The sequence below is a fragment of the Gavialis gangeticus genome, unplaced genomic scaffold (genome assembly GCF_001723915.1).
Source record: "Gavialis gangeticus isolate Ggan-Ray unplaced genomic scaffold, GavGan_comp1, whole genome shotgun sequence".
In the NCBI taxonomy this organism is placed as follows: domain Eukaryota; kingdom Metazoa; phylum Chordata; order Crocodylia; family Gavialidae; genus Gavialis; species Gavialis gangeticus.
Genome location: NW_017728966.1, coordinates 6,749 through 17,144, shown reverse-complemented (window position 1 = coordinate 17,144; position 10,396 = coordinate 6,749). Strand labels below are relative to the sequence as shown.

At 46.2% G+C, this 10,396-nt stretch overlaps 1 protein-coding gene across 1 annotated transcript; it reads left to right on the top strand.

Moving 5' to 3' along the window:
* Positions 1-406: 406 nt before the first annotated feature.
* MRPL48 (mitochondrial ribosomal protein L48) lies at positions 407-9,393 on the top strand (the record flags this gene model as incomplete). The annotated part of the gene is made up of 6 exons (XM_019504337.1): positions 407-477; positions 1,860-1,897; positions 3,012-3,094; positions 4,353-4,525; positions 7,238-7,340; positions 9,139-9,393. Coding segments are annotated over 6 exons (708 nt in total), but the record flags the coding sequence as incomplete, so codon positions are not given.
* Positions 9,394-10,396: the final 1,003 nt, after the last annotated feature.

The following is a 10,396-nucleotide window of genomic DNA, read 5'->3' as shown; positions in this document are numbered from 1 at the left end:
GTTCAGTCTCCACAAGAGAAGGCTGAGGGGGGATCTAGTGGCCTGTTACAAACTAGTCGGGGGGGACCAGCAGGTACTGGGGGAGTCCCTGTTCCCCCGAGCACTACCAGGAGTGACCAGGAATAACGGTCACAAGCTGGCAGAGGGTAGATTCAGGCTAGACATCAGGAGGCGTGACTTCACGGTCAGGGTGGCTAGGATCTAGAACCAACTTCCAAGAGAAGTGGTGCAGGCTCCTACCCTGGGGGTCTTTAAGGGGAGGCTAGATGAACAGCTTGCTGGGGTTGTTTGACCCGAGTACTCTTTCCTGCCATGGCAGGGGGTTGGACTTGATGATCTGTTCAGGTCCCTTCTGACCCTACTAACTACAAAACTATATTTTTTGTTTGCGTGTTTGTGATCTCATTGCCTTGGCTTGTTGCAGGTGCTGTGTCTGGGGAAAGCAGCTTTTCCAAAGCAGGCATTTACAGTTAGCAGGTGAGTATTCTGAAATCTCTGACATTGCAACGGTTTTCTCTGATTTCCTTACAACTAAGCAGAATTGGAAGGAAAAATCTCAGTGATAGAGGGGAAACACAGCTGTAGGGGGGCTGGGAATAGTTTCAGCTGACAAGAGGAAGCTGATGGAACGGTGATGATCACGGTCTGCAGAAGGGAAGGTTTCTTGCACTAGCAATGTAAGAGTAGTCTCTGCTGGGACATCAGATATAGGCTATGGGCCAGAACTGGGCATATGACATGCTTGATTATACAGAGTTCAAGCCACTTTATAATGAACATTTATAGCTCTCGCGGATGCAGCTGTAGCCTTCCAAATATAAATGTATGCACCAATGTCAAGATGTCTGCTACAGTCTTCAGGGAGCCTGAAAAAAAAAAATTGGAGTGAGCACCCATAACCCTTAATCTGATCATCAGAGTGTAAAATCTAACACCCCTATGATGCTGCTGAAATGCGAGCAATGCTGACAGTTTAGTAGACTGAATAGGATGGAGGGTAGGAATTGAAATTTCTTGCAGAAGAAGAAAGACAGGCATAAATAAAAGCTTGATTACTGTGTAAAGCAGTGTTTCTCAGCCTCATTAGACTCTGCATGCCCCTTGTTAGACTAGGCAACCTTTGGAAATGTCAGCTTTTAGCTTTCACTTGCTTCGGTTCTTCTGTTGCAAAGAACTCAAAGTCAGAATGGTTTTGACACTGGATTCCTACTTGAAATCTCTGCGTTTATCTTGTGAATTGGGTAGGTGTTTGCACGCCTAACGGTGCTAATATTGCATGGCACCCCACGGTACCTTTAAAAGGATCTCATGGCACCCCAGTTGTGAATTGCTAACATCAAGGCTTTACTGTCCCCTCAAATCTTTGTGCGACACTTGTGTTGCTGCTTTTGGAGTATATGCTTTGGATCATGGAGAGCATGCCTTCCTGGGTGACACCTCAACCCACATGTCGTGGAATCTGTTTCTTTCTGAGTGAGTTTTATGCTCCTGGTTTAGTGGATAGCACATTGGACTTGGGATGTCTGGGTTTGATTGCCAGTTCAACCACAGACTCCCTTTTTGACCTCAAGCAAGTTGAGTCTGTGCTATCTGTGCAATGAGGATAAAATAACTATTTGCCCCAGGGATTTTTGAGGGCAAAATCCATTAATGGAAGATGAAGGGCTTGGATAATATAGTGATGAAGCCATAATCACAATCACGCTTATGCAAACTTTGGTTCCATTCTTTATCCCTCTACGTTTCGGGTATCATCATTCAAGTGTAATGAATCTTTATGCAAAGACTGAAACAAAGTGCCATAGTTCTGTAGCTGAAATAACAACAGATTTTAATTTTCATCTTGGCATTTTCTTTAGGTCAGCAGCCTTCAGGGAGAACCCCATCTGTGCTGTAGGTAAGAACTCTGTAGATTTTTATACGTACAAAAAACTGCCATGTACCTGAAATAAATATTCCCACGTATGCTCATGTCACCTTCCTTTTGAAATCTTTCAGCCAAGTTTGAGCTGATACTAAACTAAGTCAGTCAGGCTGGCACCGTTCCACCTTCCAGTAACACCACTGCTCTGACCTTTAATCCTAGCATTATTACACTGCTGGCTGTCTGCTAAGCAAAGAGTTCTAATCATCACTTTGTGTTGGGGAGAAATACCTGCTGGAGGCCATAATCCATCTACCCTAGTCCAGGAACTGCTAGTGGAGTCAGGCTTAAGTATTTTGGAATCCCATTTATCACATTTCTGCAATGCAGATTTATTTATTTGACTTGCATGCTGCTTTATCCTGGAAGGCTCAGGGCAGCTTACAATAAAACCCAAAGAGGTGGAACAAAAAGAGCCCCCAAACAGCTCCTGAAAATTTAAAAAATCCACAGCATCCCATTTGTCCTCTGAGAAACAACTATATTAATTACAACAAATAAAACAGTTTGGTCTTGTTTCACAATAGTTTGCTTCCACTTCATAAAATTGCCTGATTCTGGGGTATATTATTCAAGTGAAGGCTTTGCAGGATGGATTCTGTCCCAGTACAGTGAGTAGAAACAAGGTCTTTTTTATTTCTTCCTCATGAATTTTTGAGCAGGGCTGGATTTAAAATGGTAGAGCTTTGTCCTGGATCCATCACAGTTTCACTATCAGTGTTATTTAAAAATGGTTTCTATCCTTCTTCTTCTGTTTGCTGGACTCCTTTACCCTTTCTCCCAGTCTCTTCTGTTGGTGTCTGCCATATTACCACCCTTTTCTCACTTGTATCTCGCCTGAGAACTCCCCTGCCCCTACCAGGTGGATTAAGACAGGGGCCACATCTTCTGTGCAAACCCTTCCCTTGCCCTTGGCTGCTATAACATCCAGTTGCAGATAGCCAGCCTCTTCTTCCTCATGTCCCCCTCTTTCAGAAGCACCTCTCATGGATAAGACTATATGCAGCTTCCACACCAACTGCTTAATCAAGGGGAGGGTTGTCTGGTGTTTAATTAGAATCACATTTCTTTGTTTTGGTCCTTTAAGGTGGCACACTGCTGAGCTGCAGCAGACATTACCAGTCACAGCCAACCCATGGCATCGGGAGATTCAGACACCTGGCACCAAAGGTAGGCAGTTCAGCTCCCTGCTGACTTGGAACATATTGATATGTTCACAGATTGATTAAAACAATGATGCTCAACCTCCAGCTGGTGGGCCAGATCTGGCCCGTGCGTCTCATAGGTCTGGAAATTTGGTGGTGGAGGAGCAGTGGCTGCATTAAATACCACTCCCCTGCTGGGAAATTTCTTGACCCCTGGAGAGCCCCGCAGCCCAGATGACAGTGTCCTGTGTGTTAGATTGTGCTAGTGTTGGGCTGGATCTGGGTGCATGGACTGAGCCTGTGCCACTCATCCATCTGAGGGATGAGCACCACTGGCTTAAGGCTGGGTTATGCTGAGTATACAAAACAGGCTGTACTGCTTTACTGCTACTTTTTCAGTTACAATCACTGTTCACGAGAAATAGTCTGTGCATAGGACTATGTTAATATTTTCATCTATCAGTAGGCAGGAGAAAGGGGTTCACGATTGCAGCAAACCAACTGCAAGTGGTTGCTGAATGTTTTTGGCAAATAGAAGCCTTGGTCCATTTTAAAATTTCTTATGTGACCTGAAATTTTGGGAAGATAGTTTTGCAACATGAATGAAACAATAATTCATGTAGATCAGGGGTTCTCAACGTTTTTATGCTGTGGCCTGGCAAACCGCAGCCCAGTAGTCACAGCCAACCACGGACAGAATTTCTGGCTGGAAGGCAAGTAAGGATACTCCCACCCTCTGGGCGGGGCGGGGTGGACCTAACCTCGCGCTGCTGCAGGCCCTGCAGAAAGAGCTGCAGCCTCTCCGTCCAGCTCTGGAGGGCTGTGGTTTGCTGGTCCATGGCCACTTCTGGTCTGGCAGCCAAGCGTGCTGTGGACCAGCAGCCGACCCACTGTGGCCCGGGGATTGAGAACCCCTGATCTAGACAGGTGCCTCAGAGGCAGCAGCTGAAACAGAAGCAGTTGGTTTCAGCTCCTCAGTTCCTTCTGGAAGAAGTTGGTTAGTCATGCTAGGGACACGTTTTTTAGGCAGCTGTGCAGTGCTTTTATTATGCCTGTTGCCCAGGATTCAAACAGCTAAGCTTCACAGCACTCGTGTCAAGTAGGCATTGTCCTGCTTTATAGTTACAGTTGGGGCCTTTGATCACAGAGAAGGCATGTCAGTAAAAAGTAGAGTCCAGGCTGCCACTTCTCTGCTGTAGTGACTAGCAGACACTCTTCTCTCTTAAGCATGAATTTGGTTGGCTTGTTTCAATGATACTCATGGATATTTCACTCTCTTACAGATCGTAAGGAAGCGAAGAGAAAGAATACAGATGAAGGAGATAAATCCCGGGACAGATTATGAATATGGAGATTTGAACATAGAGATAACTGGCTATGATATGTGCTTGGTGGAAGGTTATGCTCGATTTGTTCATAAACTCTGCAAAAACCTGTCCGTCAGAGTGATTGGAAGGTACAAAGAGCACTCATGTAAATCACTTGTTGCATTTATGTCTTGCTATATTTACTTATTCTTGCAAGGTACAAGAGTAAGAAAGCCTTATTAGGTGAAGATGTTGCACAGACAAGAACATAATAAAATCATCAGTCTCTCCCTCGTATACATACATGTGTGTGAGAGATGAGGATTTTTGTGGGGTGATATATTTTATTGGACCAACTGCATCTTAAGGACCAGTATAGTTCTTGGGTTTTGATCGGTTGAGAGAGAGGCATAGGCCAGTGATCTGTGGAGAGGAATGAGAGGGAGAGGGATTTGAATTCCAATCATGTCTCTGCCAGTAGCGTATCACTTCTCTTCCCAGCTTTTCCATATGCAAAATGTGTTTATTAATGGTAGCTTGCCTCACAGAGCTTGAGGGTGGTTTGATATTGATGCAGTTCTTCAAAGATAATGTGAACATAAGAATGATGTGGCATCCTTGAATGCGTTTCCTCTCTGTGTCTCTTCAGTGCATTATGTGATGTTAATGTACTCTCACTCAGCAGTCAGTCCTGCTGGATTCTTTTGCCTTAAACATTATGGTTTTGTCTGTCTTGGAAAAGAAATGGAGTGTGATGTTAGACAGCTCTGCTGCAGACTTCTGCGTGGAATCAGAATCTCCTCCATATATCCCTTGTGAGGACTGAGCTCTCCTCCTTCCTCTGCATTTGGACACAAAGTCATTTTTCACCCACTCTTGATCATCTCGATCTCTTCTCATCTAAAACTTGGAAGAAGCAGCTATGCTAAGCTCGAATGAGGCAGGACAGAGACTTGTGAGCTTTGTCCTACACACTTGTTCTGCCATGGATGTAATTCTCCTAAAATGGGATGAAAGGCTCAATATTTGTGTGTTTTCATTTGCTTTCCAAAGCCTTGTCATGAGGCTGCCTCATGAAAAGGCTGGAATGCTCTTCTTTAGTTTGGAAATAGCAGAGGGGAGGTCTGTCCCCTGGGTCTCTGCTTCTATTATTAGTATTGCCAGATTTTTTTATTTTATTTTTTTTTTTTTTACTGTTTCTGTCCTTTCTGGCTGTGAAGTCTTTGACTGGATGCAGCCTCTTCTGCCTCCTCTCCTGGACACTGAAACAAAAGCCTTAAGATATGTTGGCTATTCTAAATAGGGTACTAACTACACTGATCACTTCCCTGCTCTCCGACAGAGGAGATCTGCAGAGTGGTTTCATGAGGGGAAACAGGTTACTGTGCAGTGAATGCAGTGTCACATCTGTATGGTCTCTTGTTTAGATCTGAGATGCTGTCCTGGAGATTAGAGTGGTGTCTTTTATGTCCTTGGTTTCTCAGTGTTGCATATGAGACAGGCATGCAGCTCCTTAACATCTGGGCTGTTCTAGGTTGTTCTGTGGATCACGTGGCAGACAGGGACTGCTGCAGTATGTTTGCAGATGCACTATGTTTTCTGAGGATGGTAGCTGCTGGAATAAACTGTCCTATCTGTTTAAGTGAGGAAGTAGCACAAAGATTGTAGGAGATTGTCTCTTAACTCCTCTGATGATAAGGGCTGGCTCTCTTGGCACCTGAGTGGTGCTGTTCCAGGGACCTGTTCTATCCAGTGTAGCAGGATTTAAGCAAATAGGTGATCTGTGTCTGAATGTGGTTTCAAATATGCAATCTGCGTAAAGCTTAGTGCTTAAAAACACAAGGAAAATTGCACTGTTTAGACTTTTTAGACTCTTGAGTGAACATCCAGCATCTAGAGAGCAGTGGTATAAAGGCCTGGGGTTAGAAGCAAAATATGTTACGACGCTCTTACTCCATTACCAATCCCATAACCCTTCTGTTGCCTGTTTAAACATTTGTATTTAAGAAAGAGACTGGCAGATGCCGGGAAATGAATGGACCTTTTAATGTAATGCACCTACTTTAAGGAAGTTGCTTAGGATGGAATGCTGCTTCATACCCTCAGTGGTGGATCTCATCAGTTTTAATATAAAATTTGAATATTAATACTAATATCTACATGTCCTGACCAATGTCAGACCCTGTTGTGTTTGGAGCTGTACCCAGGGAAAGAGACAACCTGTGCTACAAAAGTCCATAAGCTCAACTGGCCAGGCAGACAAAGCACAGGACAGAAGAAGTTGTGCTATCCCCAATTTACAGATGGCAAACTGAGGCACAGATATGTTAAATGATTTGTCCAGTCACAAAAGAAGCCTGTAGCACACTTGGGCATAGTGGGGAATATTCTATTCTCATTTATACCCGGATAAATGCAGAGCAACAACACTGAAGCCTGTAGGTTTACACTTCTGTAAAGAATAGTTTCCTCTTGTGTACCAGGTGCACATGGCTAGAAGTCTCCATAACTTGGCTTGCTACACAATCATTTGTCAACTCTGTTGTTGACCACTGTAACTCAGTTAGTGCTGATGAGAATAAAACAGTGTAGCAGGTGTTTGCACACTGTAGTTTAAAAGAATGGCTCTTGTTGGCCCCTGTGATCAAAAGAGCTTCTGGTCATGCTGATGCTTTAGGCTTCACTTGTACCTCTTTCCTGTAAAAAGCCCTCCTGTGCTGGCCCTTATTGCCAGGACTTTGCCTGATTCATTTCTTCTCCTGTCCCTTGGTATCTGCTGCGGGAGGTTCGCTTGTGCCAGGGAGGCCTTGCACACATTCCTCCCCTCTCCTGGGTGCTGACAGCTGAACTTGTTCCGGCAGCTACGCGTTGCCCACGAAAACCACCGAGGTGATGGTAGTACAGGAGATGGGGAACAAGATGTACATGGATGCTGTTCTTACCACCCACCAGCGAGTGGTTCAGGTAGGACATTGTCTTTGCTTCTCAGAGCCCTCTGCTCCTTCCTAACACTTCCTCCCTGAGGATCTCCAAGCACTGGGCAAATATCAGCTAACTGTTTTGGGAAATGGGGAAACCAGGTTTGTTTTTGTGGGCAATTGTAGTACAAAGGAGTTTAATGAGACATCCCACAATAAGCCACTTGCAGAATGGAGAACCAGGGAGCCCCCTCTTATCCTCAGCTTTAACCATTAGATATGCTGCCTCTCACCGGGAACGGTAGCTAATAATAAAAGAAAAAAAGGTCACAGGGACAGGGCCTGTCTCCAGGCAGGTACTTTCAGTAAACCCTTTGTAACTCACTGGTTACACTGTAATAGGGCTGTAGTGTTGTAGCCATGACAGTCCAGGGAATGTGTCAGAAACTGGGTTTCTTTGGTAATATTTTTTTATTCAACCAACTGTATAATTGGGTGAGATGTCGGGAGCACAAAGTGCTGTTTCTCAGATCGGACTTCCTAGGTGGCACTGGTTATACGGGCAGTTTTGAAACTGGAATTTTTTTCCTGAGTTTCTCTTCCCTCAAAGCTGCAGATGCCCAGGCTAAGTATAGGCTTTCAATTTCTACCAGGAAAAATTTTGCTCTTCTAATAGAAACCAGGAGGTACAGATATTCCAGCTTTTTTCTCCCAGAGCAAGAATGGCCATTCTGGGAGGAAATAAACCCATTACAACCAGGTACAAATGGCTCCCGAGAGAGTTTCCCCAGGAGAATGAACATTTGTTTGCTTTCCTACGGCTTAGCTCCTCCTGGGGTTCAGGAGCTGTGGAGCTGTGGGAAAAAGCTCCACAACTCTGGAGACTGGGGTCGCCTCGGTCTGGAGAAGGTGCAGGGGCAGTTGCTCCCACTTCTCCACCAGGCAGTTGGGAGGGGAGACCAGAGCAGCCACCAGGTCTCCTTGCCTCCATCTCACCGCTTTGCAGTGGGATCAGTCTGGACACTGGGAGCAAAGCACAAGGAGCAGTGCTACCCCTTGCCTGCTTCTCCTTTTGGACTCCCTGTGTGAGAAGTGGGCAGGGGGCTCTGCCCTTCTGCTGTAGTCCCCCTGGGAACTGCTGCTTCTCCCACAATCATTTCTAGCAGTGGAAATTTTCCATCTCCAGAACGGAGTTTTTGGATGCGGCCTCAAGTCTTCAGATTCTGCCTCTGCCAGATTACATCCTCAGCGTTTACAGGCTAACCGCTGCAGAGTGCCAACACTGGGAAGTTTGGAGATTGACAGTGGGATCTGCTGGTCTTCCATTGCAGAGTCTGTGACAGGTTCCAGCTGCTAGTGACAGTTTATTCTAGCTCATGCTAGCCCTATGCTATGTGTGAATGTCTCTGTAGCTGCAGCACGTGTGGATGCCCCCTCCACTGATTCATTTGTAAACCTCTGATTCAGAGGAGTGGAGTTGGAGGATGTAAATATCATAGGAAAGGGATGAGAGGTATTCAACTGAGATCCAAAATGAGGTGGGGAGAGACCAGAGACTCAGTCCAGCTAGCAAGAGCAGCAGTGCAGAGGGCTTGTCCAGACTGCAGTGAGGCTGGGTAGGAACGGAGGCTGTTGCATTAGAAGTTCCCCCATCTGGACTTGCTGGGATGCTCTGGGTATGAAAGGCGTGAGGATCCCTAAATCTGTGTGTGTTGGAGTACAGTTGTCCCCATTATGCTCTGCCATAGGGCTGTGCTGAACTGGGCTCCTTTACTGTGCCATTAATGTAACAAGTCTGTATACGTTTGGCTTGTCTTCTGCAGCTTTTTCTTTTGACCTTTCAGGTCAGGAGTCTGAATGCAACTTTTGCTCCTATCCTCTTGGAAATTATGCAGAGTAACCAGCCTGAAGGCGTCCGTCTGTCAGTGAAAGAGGTACATTGGGTTGTATTGATGTGTTTGCCTTCAGAAAGCCTTTATTATAGGCAAGGTGAAGTCTGCCTCTCGGGAACGCTGTATAAGGGCTTGCTCCATCTCTTTCGTTGGCTGGTTGCCTCTTCCATTGCCCAGTGCCTGTTGGAATGAGGCCTCCGTGTGAACATTGGGCAATCTGAAACGGTTTCTTGGAGCTCATGAACTACAGCCTTACCTAGCATCTGGACTCCTGCCTCCAGTCTTGTGTTAGGGAGAGGAGAGAGCCCTTTCCCCATTACCATCCAAAGGGAAAGTGGATTGTACATTGCTTTATTTTGTTCCTAGAGTAAATCTCTAGGAAAATCAGACACTTTTTTTGTCTTTGCTACTACTCGACACTTTCTATGCCAGGATCACAAAACACTTTCTCAAACAGGGAAATACTGTCCCTATTTTGTAGATGAAGACACAGATATTAATTTATCATGACTTACTCTGTGGCAGAGTTAATCCAAAGCAGGGTGTAATAATGGAGCCCCAGAGAATTCACTCCATGTTCTTGGCTCTAACTCAGCGGTGCTCAATCTTGTGGATAGCACAGAGCCCATCTGAAGCTCAGATCAGGCTGTGGGCTCCAGCACTCCCCCTTGCACCAAGATTGAGTCCTGGGGGGCTGGCAGCACCCCCTTCTGCCACCATGTGCCAGGAATGGGCCCTTTGCCCCCCTGGGATTATGTCCCTGTGGGCCAGCAACAGCCACTTCTGCTGGGGTCGGGTCCCTGGGTCCTGGCACTGCCCCTGCCCACCATCCTACGCTGGGATTGGGCCCTGGGGCCCAGCAGCACCACCCCAACCTGGCCCTGTGCACTGAGATCAGGTACCAGATCCAGTCCGTGGGGTCTGGGGTTCCCAACAGCTCCAGAAGTTTGGTGGTGGGGGAGTGGTGCCATTGCTTTTCTACCGCTGGAATTCTGGAGCCGTGGGGAGCCCGGCAGGCCAAATGACACAGTACTGCAGGCTGGGTCTGGCCCGTGGGCCAGATGTTGAACCCCCTGCTCTAACTGCACGATTGCACTTCCTGGGAAGGTTATCTTGTTCTCTTCAGAAGCTCTTAATAATCCTCTAGTTCCCTGAATTGAAACTGCTAACACACAGAACAGAGCCCTTAGTGTATCAGTGACAAGTTAGG